At 34.6% G+C, this 19,028-nt stretch overlaps 1 protein-coding gene across 2 annotated transcripts in view; it reads right to left on the bottom strand.

Annotated features, from left to right (window-relative positions):
• GRID2 (glutamate ionotropic receptor delta type subunit 2) overlaps positions 1-19,028 on the bottom strand; it is a 1,428,522-nt gene that overhangs the window by 668,177 nt on the left and 741,317 nt on the right. For both annotated transcript variants that reach the window (XM_057547452.1, XM_007184090.2), the window contains exon 4: positions 4,996-5,201. In XM_057547452.1, the coding sequence (XP_057403435.1) occupies positions 4,996-5,201 (206 nt within the window). The remainder of the gene's footprint in view (positions 1-4,995; positions 5,202-19,028) is intronic.

Genomic DNA, 19,028 nt, shown 5'->3' with positions numbered 1-19,028 from the left:
AATAGAATGAAAATGTTGAACCCGTCAAAAACCTGATAGAAAAGAAAAACTAGCAAATTAGACGTTTCAAAGGCAAAAATTGTTAAATGACCTTTAGATTATTAGGAGAAATTAGTAGCAAACTGTTCACCAATATAATACCCAAGTCAGGGGTCACTGGAAAGAGGTGAGTTGGATCTGAGTATACACAGTATGCTTCTATTCATATAAAGTTTAATATGAATCACAACTAGTTTATTGTGTTAGAAGTCAAGATAATGGCTATACCTTCAAGGAGGTTATAACTGGGTGTTGCCTGGAAGGGGACTCTGGGAATGCTAGTTATGTTCTGCCTCTTGATCTGGATGCATGGAAATTTGTTGTGCTGTACAGTTATATGCATTATATGCATTATAATTATGTACATTAAATTTCAATAAAAAGTGTACTTTAAAATGCATATCAATCATCTATGAACACAGTATTACTAGAGAGACTTTCATGCAATGAATATATTTTGGAAAAAATTATAGTCATATGTTCCTTTGTCTAATATCATTACATTATCCTTATCGTAAAAACTGTACATTGCATAACGTCTCCAAATAATTTCTTTTATTTTGGTAAAAATTGGGTTATTTGGATAGCTACTTGATAACTATCACAGTAATTTGAATATTCAGGGTTCTCTTTTGATGACTAGGAACCTTTCTATATCCCTTGAGACAAGATAACTTCACTTGTTTTCTAAACCTTCCTAAAGGCTTATTTCTGGTAAGCTGCTTACATATTTGAAGTAAGTAACTTTGCCTTTTTGTTGTTTGACAGGATTAAAGTTCTCTGGGATATAGTACAATGGAATGAAAGCTATTTCATAAAGTATGTTTTAAGGAATAAAAGATAATACCCTTTTCTTATTGCAGAATAAAAGGATTTCATGTAACAGTAGGGTTCCTTTCTGAAAATTTGAAACAATGTAAATAGGCAATAATATTCGTTATCATATAAGTAATAAAACTTCCCATTTTCAAAGAATTGATTTTTCTTATCAAACTGGAAAACTAAAAGTTAAGACCCCAAAGTTCTAATGCATGTACCCTTTCTGGAAATGGTTTAACTTACAGAGCATCCAATGCAACATTTTCCTATACAAAAAATATTGTTTTCCAAAATATCATCCTAATCCATATTTAAATCAAACCATGTGAGCACTCTTGTTTCACCATATTCATTTCAAGGACACTTACGGGTACGTTGTGATAACAATTTTCCACCGATATCACAGCAGGTTGATTTACTCAGCTGCACATAACTGCAGTATTTTTCTTAAAGCTTTGAAATCTTGAATGAGGGGTGGAGAACTAACTATAGACATGTAATATATTAAATTTCTAAGACTTCAAAGGGAGCATAATTAACTCAATGCCACATAATTGCTCCAGGGACAGGAAAAAAGATGCAAACAGAATTGATATGCCCATTTTTTCCCCTTAGCAATTAAATGACAATGCTAAGTGAGCAATTTCTTTTTTAAGACTCATTCTTTTGACTTAATATTTCCCTCGAATATTTTAAAAACTTTCCATGCCAACTTAGAAAATATAGGAAGCAGTGAAGCTGGGAATTCTGCTATTCCCTCTCTTTGAGCAGAATTTCTCCCTTCCTCCTCTCCCTCTCTTCGGTGCTTACAGAACCTGTCTCTTTGACCTCATCATAACCTTTAGTTCCTCTCTCTTTCTCATTATCCCAATCCATCCGTTCTTTTCTAGCTTCATTTGCCTTTCTATCCATCATGTAATCCACTGTAAGTCATTTCTATATCTCTTAGGACCTGACAATCACGTACCCCTTTGACCGGCTGCCAACTTACTTTATCAGTTTCAAACGTCAGCGTCCCCTACCATCCCCTATCAGCACTAGCTGCAAAGATATTGAACGTGGCTGGAGGAAGTTAGGGAATAATACTGATTAGATCTAGGGAGGCTTTTAATTTTCTCAATTGTAAATTTGGAATTCAGATAAAATGTTATATGTTGTACTTTCCAAATCTAAAATGTCATGTTCGATATATTATTTCTTCAAAACTATAACAATCGTTCTTTAGAGTATCTTTTGTCTGTTAATCTCTAAAAATCTGAAAGAACATCCAACTGAAAAAAGTCAAACGGGATCATCTCCAAAACCCCAATACAATATAAGGGAATGAACAGATATATAAACCAACGACCATGAGGAAAAAGGGACAGAAGCCATCAGAAAAGTGTTTTAAAATAAATTACTGAGGGACTTCCCTGGTGGTCCAGTGGTTAAGACTTTGTCTTCCAATGCAGGGGTGCAGGTTCAATCCCTGGTCGGGGAGCTAAGATGTATACGTATATGTACATGTACACGTACATGTATATGTGTAGGTGCATACTTGGAATGCCACACAAGACACACTGACTCCCGAGAAGAAAATCAGGTGCTTAAGGAACAATAACAGGAGGTTATCCTTCCGAACCTTTTAAATCTTGAATCATGTGAATGCATAGTGTATTCTAAAAGTAAATACCAATTAAATTTTAAACATTAAAAGAATAAGTAATTATTTTTGACAAGAATAACTGGAGGGAGAAATAGGTGGACCAAGGGACTCTTGCTTTTCATTATTAAAACCCTCAGTTGTATTTGATTTTTAAAACTATGTCCATCTCTCTCTCTCACACACACACGTGCACACACAGTGAATTTTTATTTGCCTATCACTGTCTGCCTAATACGGTCTTATTCATTTTTCATGATTCTGGTAAAGCAAACTTTGTGTGAAACTTTTCGTGACGCCAGCCAAACTCCTGCAGAGTTAGTCAGTTCTCCTATGGGATTCCAGAGCCGCATCCACCTGTCATTATTATACTATTTTTCTTTCATATTTTATTATTTAGTTACATGCTTGCCTCCTCCACTAAACTAAGTGATCCTCTAAGTCAGGAACTATTCCACGTCTCCAGACCTCCGGTGCTGTCTGCCTTTTGGATTTGCTGCTGCTTGCCTTTGAATGAACTGCATCTAGGACTTAAGGGGTCAGCCTACTCTCTAAGTGGGGAAATGTTCCTAGGACTCATGGGAGAGCAGAAGCAAGCTGGGAAGTGTTTGAGAACAGCTAATGGAGCAACAGGAACCACTACACAGGTCAGAGAAGAGGATAGCCAGCTTAGGATGGGGAAGGCAGGTGGGTTCACATTCTTTCTGTCATTCCTCCTCGCTGCTTGAGACCATAAAATAAACTTAGTGCACAGTTTAAAGACAGAAAATCAGAAAGACAAAGTGAGTGGGGGAAAAAATGGTGGCTTGGTAGAGGAAGGGAGATAAGTCTCTCAGGAAAATCACAAAGATAGATTTATGTGTTTGAGAACAAAGTGGAAGCAGTAGAATGTTACAAATATCAAAGTGCAGAGTCAAGGATAGCGGGCCACAGCATGTGCTATATGTCAGGTATATACTATGTGCTAGAAAAAATGATCTAGAAATTACTGTTTCTTAAGCATCTACTAGGTGCCAGTCCCCCAACCACCCCTTTAAGTCTTTTTATATCTCATTATTCTGTGTTACAAATATAATAAGCTGAAATCAATAATTATTCCCATTTTACTGGTGACAAAATGGAGGCTCAAAAATGTTAAGTAATTTGCTGACATCATGTGATCAGAAAGTGGCTGAGATGGACTTGTACTTGTCTGTTAAATACCACTTCTTTTGTGAATTCCTACTCATGATACTAAGTCTGGTTCAAATGTGCCTTCTCAGTGAAGCCTTCTCTGATCTTTCCAACCAAAAATGACTATAGATGCTTCAACTTTATTTCTTGTAATTTTAAGATTCCAATTCATATTACATGTCTTTGTATATTTGCCTTCAATCTTCCAGCAGATTTTGTGTTTCTTGAAGGAAAGAACAAGCTCCTGTAGAATTGAAAATATTCTTTCTATTGTGGAAAAATCCAGTGATTCAATGAGACTCTCTGAGTTATTTGCTAGACTTAGAAAGGTCAAAGTTCTATATTTGTCCCTAAACTGCATAACAAAGTTTTCAATTAAAATTTTAAAAAATGTATCATTGATATTTTCCAAAGTTTTATTCTTATTAGTGATTTCTATTCTGCTTCAATGTCCCTGATACCAATTATATTATAGAGTGTCAAAGAATTTCTAACACATTCCTAATTTGGAAGCTTTACAGCAGTACTTTGCTAAAGAAAGCACAATGGAGAAGTGAAGAAAAAAGTATTAGTGAAATAAAGTCATGAAAAAATTTAAAACTAATAATAAAACCCATGTGAAAGTATGTAATGTCATGATCAGTTCTAGCACTACATAAAATTAAATATTTGAAGTAAGGCAAACTTACTTAACAATAATCTTTTGTAAGGCAGCACCAAAGATTTTAGAATATAGAGATTAAAAAGTCTTAACTGTATTTTCACAAAGTTTCAGAGCTTCTGGCCAAATGAACAGATACAATTAAAATTTTGAGGATCCAGCATGGTAAAATGTACAGTGGTCATCACTTTGCAGAGTTTCAGACAATTTTAATTATTTGTCTTGGTACAGAGTTCACAGAGCAGAAGTAAATATGCTATATGCTTTTGTAAATGGAATCATGTTTAGGCAACAATAGCTTAATTGAAGTAAATCTTTTCTCAGAAGTAAAATTTTAACTTGCATAAAAATTTTAAGTATTAGTTAGACAACTTGTTAAATCCACTCAGGTAAACAGCACTTTTAAATCCCCATAAGATTTCTTAAAACCATCCTGGCTATGTGCCTAAATACATATAAATACACATTCTTAGCAATTAACTGGACAGTACGGGGTAAATGTGATGAGCAAGGAATTCACTGTGCTACCTCAATTAGTGCTAATGAGAGTTGTGTAGTTAATTCCCTCACGCTGCTCTTAATTTTCATCTCCTCTGTGAAGTCTATTCCAAAACATTTAATTTTTACACCCTATTCCCAGCCCATGACAATTTTTACTTACCTCAGTAATGAAGGATTTGGCTGTGGCAGGATTCATAACAAGGATGGCTCGCCTAAGAGTGTCTCGATAGCGATTCAATTCCTCTATTCTCATGGTATCAAAGAGAGTGGTGATCATTTTATTGATGTTGTTTTCTACCTTCTGAAGTGCAACATCCATCCCCTGCTGAGACACTTTGTCCAAAAACTCCTGAATTCCACGGATATCTAGGAACATCAAAAGCCCACCAAAATGTGAATCACAGCACAGAAGGGAGAGAAAAGCTATTTCACTCACATCAGAATAGTTTATTGTTCTACATTGTAGGCTATTTAAACTTGTAATTGAGTAGCTGATGGAACTCTCAAATATGTTTAAGGTTGAGAAAAGACGATTTAAGGTGTTTACGTGAAAAATGTAGGGATTGTTATTTTTTTAATTAATTTTCCTCCACTGAGCATTCTAAATTATCTCACCTCTGGAAGATGTTAGAACAGAGTAGAGGGAAGTGATTGGGTAAGATCCTCACTTCTCTAAAGCAAATGTGAGATAACAAAGTACATTCCTTATTTTTCCTCAGTATTAAAGAGTGATATTAACCTCAGGCAAAACATGAATGTCATTAATGGCTGATGAATCTGAATCAAGATTACTACCATTTCTTAAAATAGGCAACGATATCACTAAACCTGACATCTTCAATCTTAATTGAAAGACGGTTTTGAGAGGTTATTTTCAAAGGGTCGCAGGTCACTTAGACCACAAATAAAACAGCTACATTGTTGCCTGTTTTACGAGTACTACCTTCTTAGCTCAAATCTGGCCAACGTGGTAGAGATTGGGTTTTTTCCAGGAGTATGGGAATGTACTTTGCGTGTAAAACATAAATTTTAACAAAATATTCACACACCCATTCCAAAATAAAAAAATTTCTGAAAGATTATCAAATAAAAAATTGTGTCCATTTCACATCTAAATAAGGAGGGTAAAATACAGTCTAAATACAGTGTTTATACACTTGTATTTTGATGTATATTTAAGTAACAATAAGTGCCTGAAATGTTACAAATATTTTTCCTAGTGCCACATTGGCTGTTTATAGAAGAAGGGATCTAAACATTGATAAATATGATTGGAAGATGTACCCGGCACAATATAATCTTAATATAGCAGATTGCTTTGACTATAAAGTACTGTTTATTTTTCTGTATATGCTCATGACATAAAATGTTAAAAGGGAAGAAACTAGGGAAAGATAAGGAGTGAATGAAATTGTAGGTTGCTTATTATGAATGGACTGTATCTCAAAATTCCTTAATGTGCAAGACCGCAGGCATGTAAAATTTACCTTTCAAGGACAATAACAAGGTCATGTGTTTTTCAATACATTAGCATTTAAAAGCAATATATAAGCCAATAGAGTAAGAAACAGTCACGAATTTAGAAACTAACATTTGCTCATAACCAAAGTTTATATTTGCAAGTTTATAAATTAATACTAATAATTTTAAAATTTGCGTTCTTCTTATGATCTGTTTTATTTTAAAACAATTACTGTAAACACTATATGTCCAGTTATCTGATGACTCTCAAACTCTACAGAATAGATAACTGTATAAATTCTACCTTACATTCCTTATTCCTAATTAAATTATAAACCCAGGATGTCAGCATCACAGTAGCTTAAAAGAACGAAGACTCATCTAGAGCAGAACAAGAGATAAAAGAGTTGGAATAATAAAGGTATTATGTACTCATTAAATATCCAGGTCAGAAAGTTCCTAAGGATGTAAGGTATTCAAGCATGGATTAAACAGAGGTTTAGATCTGATGAAATTTAGCAGATACAGGTAGACATATAACAGGACTATGTTCGCACTCAAGCAGGCCTTCTCAAACTTTGCTGTGAATCAGAATAACTTGGAAATCTTACTAAAAGTGAAGAAGCCTGGACCCCACCCCAGAACCAGTATGTCTTTAAAATATGTGTCAGAGCAGATCCTTAATTTTGAATTGTAAGCTGTTGTTTCTTTAGTATGAATCACTTAAAAGTGCAGCTAAATATGACAGAAAAAGCCAAAAATAAACTGAAATAGAGATGTTCAGAAAACACAGTGTGACCAGAGCATAAGACTCCAAACAAATTACTTACACTCTTAACTTTGAGAAAAAAAGAAACTGTTTCAAAAAAAAATTATTGAAACAAATTACTGAAAATTATTGAAATTATTGCCTGTCACCAATGCTATGTGCTCAGAATTCAACAGTGAATACCCTTCCCCACATTGAGACAGGCAATAAACAGGTAAACAAAGTAACACATACAATTCACACTAAGTGCTGGGAAGGAAACAAGGGTGTGCTCCTGGAGAATAACAGGGTGGGAAGAAGGACCTATTTTAGTTAGAATACTCAAGGAGGTTTCCTCTGGAAAACTGGCATTTAAATTGTGATCTAAAGGATGAGAAGACATTTCCCAGGCAAGGGGATAGGATGAAAGGACAACAGCTCCGGAAGATGCCCCGAGGCAGCGAAGAGCTTGTGTTTGAAGTACCTAAAGGATTTCTGTGCAGCTGCAGTCCAGCTAGCCAGGGGGAGGGCAGAGTTAGGTGGAGCTGTGTGGAGAAACCTCAGATCATGTGGATCCTGGTGAGACACAGAAAGAGGTTTTGATTTTATCCTAAATACAGTTTTAATCTCTTGAAAGTTTTAAGTAGAGGATCTGACTAAGTAGATGATGGGTTATGTGATCCTTCAAATTCAGCTTGTAACTGATTTTCCCTTCATTTAAAACAGCATGACCTTTTTTAGCTTTTATGTTTGACCAGAAATTAAGTACTATATGTATTGTTACTTGGCCAGAAAAGTGATGTGATAAAAGATTGCTATTATGTCTTTGCTTCCTTAGTCTGCAGTTCTGGTTATCACTGCCTAGATAAGTGATTTTAAAGTTTTTGAAAATTTTTCTGATCTATAAATGAAGAAATATTTAACTTATAGATGTCTTGAAAGATTAATTAGTGAGGGTGATGGTGTGTGTGTCTGCATGGGAAATCCAGTGAAGAGGCTAACACACGGTAGGTGCTATTATTGTTAATAATAGTGCACAATTGCTTGTTAAGGGATCACCCACTCCTCCCCCCACCAATAGGACAGAATTGCTTAAAATTTACTGATGGACAGTTACCCAAAATAGCAAGCATAATGTTTTAGAGTCTTGGAATGCAGGAGTTAAATAAACAATAATAGTTTTGCTTATTTGTGAATAACACCAAACACCCATGATATACAGCAATTGTAAGTTTGATGTGAAAAGAATCTGAATCATGCTATTAGCTGCGCTGTGGAAAAGTCATTAAAAGAGAGAGTGGATCTTTGGCTTCGTCAGTTCATGAGTATGATCAACTATCACAATTATTCAGCTACATTATCTGCTTAACTGTTAGTTGGAAAAAATGAGTAAAATGTTACAGGTTACAGAAATTAAAAAGATAAGAGGTGATGCCTGACATCATAAAGCTTCCAGGCCTGTGGGTGTTACTAGATGTTACTCATTGATAACAGAAAGTTAAATAGTAGTTTCAGTTGTTCCCAGTGATTATTAATTCTACTGACCAGATAATTATAACAACAGCAAGTTAACTCATTAACTAAGTTATTAAACACAGGATTAGGACAAAAAAAAAGAAGTCTTTTTTTCCCTGGGCTCTATAAAGGAACTTGTGGTAGCAGAATACGACCTCCCAAAGATGCCCAAGTCCTAATCCCTGGAGTCTATAAATAGGTTAGGGTTACAAAGCAAAGAGGAATTAATGCTGCAGATGACATTAAGGTTGTCAGTCGCTTGACCTTAAGACAGGGAGACATCTCCTATTACTTTGGTGGGACTAGTGTAATCACAGCATCCTTAAACTTAAAAGAGGGAGGCAGAAGAGGAGAGTCGAAGGGAGAGCTGACTACTGAAGAATGAGCTGAGCCTTTTGGGAAACTTCAGAGATGACTATTGCTGGCTTTGTGGATGAAAGAAGGAGACCTTGAATGAAGAAATGTGGATGGTCCCTAGAAAAGGCAAGAAAATGGGTTCTCCCCAAGAACCTTCAGAAAGGAACACAGCCTTGCTTACTTCTTGATTTTAGCCCACTGCAATCCCATGTCAGACTTCTGATTTACAGAATTGTAAAGTAATAATCTGTATTATTTAAGCCTCTAAATTTTTGATCACTCATTATACCAGCAATAGAAAACTAATAGAGAAGTATAGTTTAGTACTTAGGCTGGCATTTTTCAAATTATTGTCTACTGAATTTTATTTTAGAATCATTTGGAGAGCTTGTCCAAAAGGAAGATTTCTTAGCCTTACCCCATTCCTATGGAATCAGAAATTCTCATGATAAAACCCAGAGATTTTAGCACCTAATAATTTTTAAGAGATCAGTTTGGGAACCAAGGCTCCAACTTCTTAACCTTCTTTCTGTCAACAGTGTCCTCTGAGAAAATCATGAAGATTATGGATCCCTTCTCTCCCCAGTAAATGTACATACCCAAAACATTCTGCACACTGCCTAGATTATGGTCTAATCTGTTTGCTTCCCTTAAGGGCGTTATTGGAAAACCTGAACTAGTATAGTCACTGCCCGTGATGGTTGTTTTTCTATCCATTCTATATAAGAAGGCAGAGTATAGATACTCAACATGTTAACTAGTAGTGTGTATTACATCTTATTTAAATAGAGAAACATTTAAAATAAAAATATTAAGAAACTTACAAATATCTTCCTTGATAACCTTTAAGTACTTTCAGCTATTATTTAGACTAACTCTAGTTGTCTTTCAGGTCCAAGAAAAATATCGTAAACTGTAGAAGATTGGGTTCCCAGGGAAGTGGCGTCTAAGATAGAGACTGGAGAATAGGAAGTTTATTAGGGACTACTCTAAGAAATAACATTTGTGCAGCAAGGGAAGGGAACAAGGGTCAGCAGAGAGGGAGCTGTGATGCAAATCTCAGCAGAGGACTGCACAGAGCTCTGGAAGTGTTATCCCAAGTTAGGGCTGGTGGAAGGAGGGGTTTTATAATCCTGCATAGACTGGTCCATGGCTCTCTTCAGCTGAGGGAATTTGGGTGGCACAAGACAGAATGCACTGGAAATTTTCCTTACATTTATGGAGTCAAAGGTTGTTGTTTTCAGGGTAATTTGACATGAAAAGTCTTATAAGTCATTTCTAGTCAATATTTCATCCTTTTTTTTAATTTTTAAAATTATTTTATTTTTATTATTGGGGGCATCTTTCTTTTTTAAAACAACTTTTTATCTAGGGGAAAACATACTACACTTGATGTCAGAAAACCAGGTTTGGATCCTTACTTTGCTACCCACATAGCCGTGTGAACTTAGAATCAATTTCATAGGTGATGTCTGTTGTTTTTACCTTCCCAGTATTTTTTCTCCTTTATTCAAACAACAAAACCTCATTTTTCATTTAAGAAACAAACCTGGACCCATCTCTGTGTTCTACATGTGCACAACCTTCTATATTCATTACTGGATGGTCATGTGTCCCAGGACAGTTAAATGTGCGCTCTCCATATCTTTGGCCTTAGTAATTAGTTCACAGATAGTCACAGGATTCAAACAAAGATTGAAATTTGATATATGGATAATGAAAAAGAAATGGTCATTCTTTTGTATCACAAGTTGTAATGATGCAGTTTTGGAATTGAGAGAGCCAGCGTGTCTAGTGAGAAGCTGAGAATGCAGCCAACGAGTGAAGTGAAACAGAGGCAAGGCAGCTATTTCTTAGACTTCCCAACTACATGAGTCAATCGAAAAAACATTTTTTCTTTTTTTGCTTACCTAGTTTGAAATGAGCTTCTGTCACTCACAAGAGAAAGGGTATTGACTAATACATAGTCTTTTGATAAACATCTGGTAGTTTGGTAATGAAGGTGAAGGCACAGTTCCTCTCCTTGAAGTACATCCAGTTTAGTGGAGGGAATAACAATTTAAACAAGTAATTGTTTTAATGTGATTAATGCCAATGAAAGAAATGTAACAAAGGAATGGAAGCTTAGGAAAAGTAACAGCTAATCACACTTTATCAATGCAAAAAGAAAATTATATCACCTAATTACTGGGTTATTCTAATAAAAGGAAATAAGGGGTGTGAAATATTAAAGCAGTTTGTAAACTGCAAATTTCTATGCAATGTGCATTTTAATTATCAAGACTTTATTAACCCAGTCAAATGTCCCACTTGTTCTTAATTTTCTTCTGTTCTCTTTTTCTATGGAAAAATGGAAAACAAACAAACAAAAAATCACAATACGGACTAAAAGTTGATCTAGGTACTACCTTTATAAATTGATATTCTAGCAACCATCAATTTTTGTGATATCTGATTTGTGTTACCTAGTTAGACCAACTTCCTGCAACTGCTCTCCAAGAGGTAATGGCTGATTGAAACACAATGATTCATTTTATTAAATTATGTAGAATAATGACTTTATTATGATCACTAATGTAAGACTAAATTTAATATCTCTACTGAAAATGGCTTATAATGTAAATAGATTAAGGTATAAAAATCCTAGGCGATATTAAGATCTAATGCATAAGCACATTTCTAAACAGACCCCCAAACCAGAAATGTGATATTTTACTGTTCATCCTAAACCAGTAGTCAGCATCTAAATAGATCTCTTTTGGGATCTAGTCTCTGCTTACTATGTGCCAAGCATAAGCAAAACAATCTCTGCCCTCAATGAGCTTGTTATCTACACATCTGGTGATAACATAGACCCTATTACAGATAGAAGAATATTACAATACTACTCATTTTCCAAACTGTCGTTGCAACTTAAATTTAGTGGCATTCTCTGGAATACATCAAACAGTAATTCTCAGTCTGATCATTGTATTCGAATGACACTTTTAAAATGTTGAATTTGGTAGGAAAAAAGATTTCTCACTGAGGCTTTGTAGGTCTGATTATTTTTTTCCCTCTACTCATCTCTCTCCCTCATTTGAGTAGATTAGGCACCTTTAATCATTTTTGATCACTTAATGCACTGAAAACCTCACTTAGCAGGAGACCTCAGTACTTCATTCAGTCAATCTTGGTGTTTCTGAAATTATGACAGAATGCTAAGCTTTAAATTAATATTTAGAATCTTGTGAATTTTTTTTAGATAAAAAGAAATACATCACACTACTGGACGCATGAGATACATCATTAAGTTGAATGGACTTTCCCAACATATGAATGGCAAAGCATAATCTACAATTGCCTTGTTTCCTCAGGGGAAAAAAGGCTTTTAACCAAGGAGTGATTTAAAAATTTTTATGCAGAAGAACCCTTACTTCTCAAGGGATCTGAGTCGTTAATTATTTCCTTGTCATTTGTGATGTATTTAGAAAATAATGATAATAATGTGCTGTATGAGATTTTAAGGTGACACAGTCCAGCAATAAGGATCCACTGAGATTTTCTATTTGATAAGAACTTGTGATTTTAACATTAGATCGTAATGTTACAGCATGAAAGTCATTTTTACAGTAATGCTAATCAATATTTTTAGAACATTTTACTGATGAACAAATCCAAAATAGTAGAATATATCATTTTTACCTACTGACATAATACATACTAATGAAAACAAAATAGTTTAATAAGATGCTTGGATTAATTATATGCTTACTGATGTACATTGAAGTGAATGAGAGAACTGAAAGTTGGAAAGTAGCCAAATGAGTAATAAATCACTTTATAAATCACTGTCTAGAGAGACAGTTAATAATATTATAGTCATCAGACATTTGAAAACATCCTCAGGGTAATTATAAACATTTGCAATAAATCAAGAGGAATGTGTCCATTTTATTAAACCTACATCAAGTCTGCATGGAATAAATACTGTGATTCCTAGGAATGCATTCATGCTGATGTCCATCCAATGTTCATTTCAAAGAGTTCTACCATATGACAATTTAATTGTAAGGAAAGGGTAGTGCTTAAGTACCTCAGGCCATTCAACTATGTACTGACTCTTAATTTGGGATCATTAAATCAGTGCTTGCAGAATGCAATGGAGTCCATATATAATCCATTCATTAATCCTTAAATTTGAATTTATTTCTTAATTTTCATGCATATGGATGTCAAAAAGTAAATATTTCTGTATATAAAGAGAAATATATTTTCATTTAGTCTTTTCCATGCTAAGATATTCTATCAAAACCTGTTATGTATGTTTATGTCTCTGATTTTCAGAAATACCTAGTTTAACAAATTATAGTTGATATTTACATATGGCCAAAAGTCTTATTGTAAAATAGAAAAGACTATTCTGAAATCTTAAGAAAAATGTCAGAAAGGCTAAGAACATAAAATAAGTCTAAATTGACCAAAGCAAACAAAAACAAACAAATTGAACTAACAAAGAGTATATTTTAAAAGCAATTTTAAATGGTGAATTATAAAGACAAATATTTATAATTTTAAACATCTAAATTATAATTAAATAATATTAAATTTAAAAAATTAAATTAATAAGATTAAAATAATCTAATCCATAGTTTTTTCTTATAAGCAAAGTTTCTTTCGAGCTGACAAGGAAAGCACGTGTCCACGTATGCCTACCCTTCACCCAGAGGGTCATCAGGTAACTCAGGCTGGTGACTGAGAGCCCACCATGCCCCTGAACAAATTATTTGGTTCCAGAATAAGCACAGGACCCAAAGAGAACCTGAGATTTTATATGTGGATAAATAGCCATATGTATGATACTGATGTATGGACAAAGAAGGGAAAGGGCCTTTTTCTAGTATAATAATATGTAAGAATATGCTTGAAGTCACCAATGCCATCTGTCTAGCTTGAGAATGAAGCAAACACATGAACTGAAGTAGAGATGAGGCTACGGGAAGAGGGTATATTTGACTACTTTCAATTAGTTCATGTCTCTATGTCGTTACTGTTACAAGCTGCTCAGATCCCTATCATCATATCACCCCTCCAGGCTCCATAACTGGACCCATAGAATAAATCTACAAATAGGTTCATTCCAATATTCAGCTGTGGAACCAATATTTGTTTAGGCAAAGGAAATTAAATAACCCAAATAGCTCTTTAGATGAAATGCACATCAACTTTACTGCTTATGTCACTCTTGTAAGTCAGTTCTATTCAGCCCACCCATCCCTGAAATTCAACTTTTCTTTCAATATTCTCAGAGTAGAAACCTCCCATGAAAGCAATCTATATGTTTTTATTCTATTTTAAAGATCACCCACTTCTATAACTTTCTGGCTTCTGTATATTGTCAGTTCCAAGACTCCTTGATTCTGGAATCTAGTTGCTGGCTGTTACATTCAACAAATTCCTTGCTTAGACCTCTCTGATAGTGAGCCTGCCTGGACACTATCAGCTGCTTCTAATGAGCCTTCCTGGATACTCTACTCCACCTACTTGACCAAACTTCCTCTCAGAGACTTGGCTGAAAGCATAAACAGCAGGCTAAGCAAATTGAGGGTGATGCGAAACTGGAAGGGTAGGGCAATATAATGAGTAATGTGATAAAGATTTAACATAAAATTTTTAAAAGGCATAAATTATGAGAAAACACAATAAGATACAAGTGGTTTTTGTTTTGCTAAAAAGAGGTAAAGGTCTCACCTCTCTAAGCCAATAAGATAGCATGAGACTTACTGTGTAACCAATAAATGTGTCAGATTGTATACAGAAATATTGAAAAAGTAAAATAGATAGGGATAAAGGCATTTAGAAAGGTGGACTATCTAAGAAGCATACATATCAGGTTGAAAATGGTAAATTCTTAGGCAGTAGAAGACTAAGTGAGTTCATGGGATGTAATCATTTCTTTACTTATTGATAAATGATTACAAGCAAACGGATTACTTATTTTATATTATTCTAGAAATGGATCATTTTGTCCAATATATTTTAAGTTTCATATAGAGAAAAGCTTTCTGCCAATTAGAAATGTCCGGTATCCTTATATGAGACAGGCTCCTTCAGAGTACAGTGAGTTGTCTCTTGCTTGAAGGATTCTGTCAGGGGAAACAATGTTACCAATCAAAGATGTTGAAGGAGATACCTGCTGAAATCCCTCCTTTCCAAATGCCTCATCTAGGAACAAAGCTGGCCTTATCAGAAACACCTGGGGGGTGTTAAAATATGTATGTTGCTAGGGCCTACCTTGCAAAAATTCTGATTCCAGGGGTCTATGATGGAGCTGAGGTATGATGATGATTAAAAAGCTCTTCCAGTAATTCTGATCTACTACCAAATTTGGGTTCTAGGTGTCCACTACACTCAATTCTAACCTTTTGTCTGACTCAATAATTGCTAAGTGATCATGATTCAATTATGATATTTAGTTTACAATTCTGATAGGCAAATTAATTTTTTTCCTTTTTTTCTTTCTCTTTACTTCTTTTTACTTTTCAGATATCTAATAGGTTGTTGTGTCTTCTAAATTTTTATTGAGATATAATTTACCTACAATAAAATAGACCTTACATGTGTGGTTTAAAGAACATTTATTGTGTTCCACTGTAACTACCACTCAAAATGAGATATTGAATATTTCTGTCACCACAGAAGTTTCTCTTGAGTCCTTTTCCAGACAGTCCACTCCTGGTCCAGAGATGCAACCACTTTCTGATTTGGATCACCAAGATTAGTTTTGTATGTTACTGGACTTCATATAAAAGGAATAATACAGCATGTACTTCTTTTCTTTCAGGCTTATTTCACTCAAAATTTTGTTGTTGAATATTTCAGTGGTTCATTTGTTCTTATTGTTTAATAGTATTCCATTGTAGGGACATGCCACAATTCCTCGAACCATTTTCAAAATGATGGGCATTTGGGTTGTTTCCAGTTTTGGACGTAATGAATAATGCCAATACTAGCACTCTTACATAAGATTTTGTGAGGATATACATTCTCATTTATCTTGGTAAATACCTGGGAGTGAAATGAGTAAGTCATGTGGTAGATGCATACATAAATTTGTAACAAACTGCCAAAGAGCTTTCCATAGTGGTTGTACATTTTTACATCCAGCCACAAAGCAGGAGAGTTTCAGTTTGCCACATTCTTGTCTACGTGTAGTATTGGACTTTAGCCAGTCTAGTGGGTACCGATTAATACCTCATTGCTTGTTTTTGTTTTTTTGTTTTGTTTTTGCCACACCACTCCACTTGCAGGATCTCAGTTCCCTGACCAGGGATTGAACCCAGGCCACGGCAGCGAAAGCCTGAAATCCAAACCACCAGGCCACCAGGGAACTCCCCAGTATCTAGTTTTAATTTGCATATACCTGTGGACTATGTTTAGCACTTCTTCTTGTGTTTATTGGCCATTTATATATCTTCTTATATGAATTGTCTGCACAAACTTTTTGCGCACTTTCAATTGTGTACTTTTATTGGTGTCTTGTTGCTCTGCTGGAGTTTTGCTTAATTCTCTGAGCTCTTTATATAGCCTATGTATTTACATAAGTTTTTCAGATATATGTATTGGAATTTATTCCCCAGGTTATAGTTTGCCTATTTATTTTAATGGTGTCTGTTATGAGCAGAAAATTTTAATTAATACAAGGCTCACGCTGCTTGCTGCGTCCTGAGTATTAAAGATCTCTCTCTCTAATTCAGGAGCGTAGTGTTTTCTGCCAGCATCTGTGAGATTGAGGCAGGCTAACTCGCTAGCTTGCAAGTCGGGTAAAATCTCAGACCCTTCACAGTTCTTGACAGTATCATATTGCAACCCCCAACTGTAAGCAATACTAGGGAATATAGTTTTTCAACTGGAAGTATTGCTCTCTCAATTTAAAAGGGAGAACATATATTGCATAAGCAAGCGGCTATTTCTGCTGAGGGGTCAGCCTACTTTGAGCCAGTGACTGCCCTGTTTCCACGTTTCCAACGATAACCAAACCATCCGAATTGACATACAGTATTTTTCCGTGAATGATGTTAACATGTTGAAGATCTGCAGGCTTAAAGTTAGACATTATCTCTCTTTAATAAAAATGATTCTATACATGTCATTTGTAAACTTTTAAAAAATTTTCAGTGTCAGAAATTACTCTTATGCTTTTTCTATTGTATCAAAATAGTCCAGTTGTTGAGAGCAGGGACTATGGAGGAGACTATTAGTGTTTGAATTCAGGCTTCTTGGACTTACTTTTGAGTCACCTGACCTCTTACTACTTTAGCTTTTTTCATTTGTGGTATAATCATGGCCATCACCAGCATCATCACCATCATCTACATCACAGAGCTGCTGTGAGGATTAAATGAGATGATACATGTAAAGCATTTAGAACAGAGCTTGGATACAATACATGTTCTCTGTAAGATTATCCCTTGCTATATTCTTGGGTGATAGCTCACTGCAACCTCTTTATTCTCATTATACATGGTTAGGAGTATAGGCAGGCTCTGGTCAGACTTTAAATCTCAGTTTTGATGCTTCTTAGCTATGTTTTGTGAAAAAGTTACCCATCAGTTGTTTCTGTTTTCCTATTTGTAAAATCGTAAATATTATCTACCTCATATAGCTGTTGAGAAAATTCAATGATACAATGTAAAATACTTATTCTACTGCCTGGCCAATAAAAATGCTCAGAGATACTATTTTTTAATATTTTTATTGCTGCAAGACTTGCTCACACTGTCTATTGGAATGGCTGTCTCTCACACACTTAAAGTTAGGTAGGATTCTGAGAGGCAATAATCAAGATCAAAGTGCACCCGTGAAGCCTGCTTTGATCACTGTTGCCTAAATTGAACACTTTCTTCATTTCACACCACTAACATTCAGTTTGCCTCGTTCATGACACAACACACTATTTTCTCTATTAAGAGAGTCATATAAATATTTCTCTTTCGTTAATTGTAAGCTTCTTAAAAGTAAAGACTACATTCTGTAAAACTTTTAATCTCATGTTTTGTATTTGCACTAAGCAAGTGAGCTACGAACGCTTCCTGAATGACATATTTTTAAAAGTTCAACACTTCCTCTTTTCAAGCCTTTTAAAAAATGTCTTGAATCAATCCATTCAAATAGTTTCATTTTTTTTTTCCTCTTTTTATCCATTTACTTAGAATCAAAGACTTGAATTTTCTTTGTTAAGGAATTTAAAGTAGACTTTTACACTGTGCCCTTAATCATAATTAACTGCTTTGGAAATAAGTGTTTCTCTAATAAACTGGATAAGAAACTTAATCTTTTTCTTTAAGTATATTTTTCTAAGCAAAATACATCTTCAATAACATTTGGCTCCAGCAGGCTGCCTGATTCCATCCACGGATGATGCTTAATCCATTCCTTAATGAAAGTAATTCCTGATAACCAAGATAAAAGTCAAGTATAATTCTGATGTCTGAACTTAAAATGAGGACATTGATGAATGGATATGTAAATACATGTAGCCCTTTTCAAGGCACAAGGTATTTGGATAGCTTGATGTTTATTTTGGACTCTAGCCCAGTTCTTTACTAGCAAGATTTATTGTAAGTATCAAAGGAAAATTTTGTTTCATTGAACAAGACTATTACTGGAAATAATTTAATAAGTACAAGCAGGGTACTTTTTCATGAATTATTAAATTAAATAATAAATTAAAGTCAAGTTTATCATCAGAGTAAAGGAAAATGTTTTTCATTATTCCTAAAACAAACACTGCTTCTAGCAGAGGATACAAACACTGTGATTGTAGCATCTTATTTAGTCAAAGGAAAACAAAAGAAAAGAGAATGAGGAATTTCAAATGTATGTAAATGAGTGTGTGACTATGAATTTAGTGTACATGAAAAAAAATTTACTTCATCAGTAATTAAAATGTCTTCTCTTACAAGAATTTCCTAACTGTAATCCATGTAGGACTTGGAAACAAGCTAACAAGGAATTTTCTTTCCTCATGGACATTTATAATCAAAGAGTAAAGTTCTCATTTTAATGTTGTAAAAACATCTTCATCAAACGTTACTTTTCTGTTCTTTATTTTACAAGACTATCTTGATAGG

Source organism: Balaenoptera acutorostrata, chromosome 5, assembly GCF_949987535.1.
Source record: "Balaenoptera acutorostrata chromosome 5, mBalAcu1.1, whole genome shotgun sequence".
In the NCBI taxonomy this organism is placed as follows: domain Eukaryota; kingdom Metazoa; phylum Chordata; class Mammalia; order Artiodactyla; family Balaenopteridae; genus Balaenoptera; species Balaenoptera acutorostrata.
This window is presented reverse-complemented; position numbering and strand designations above follow the sequence as displayed.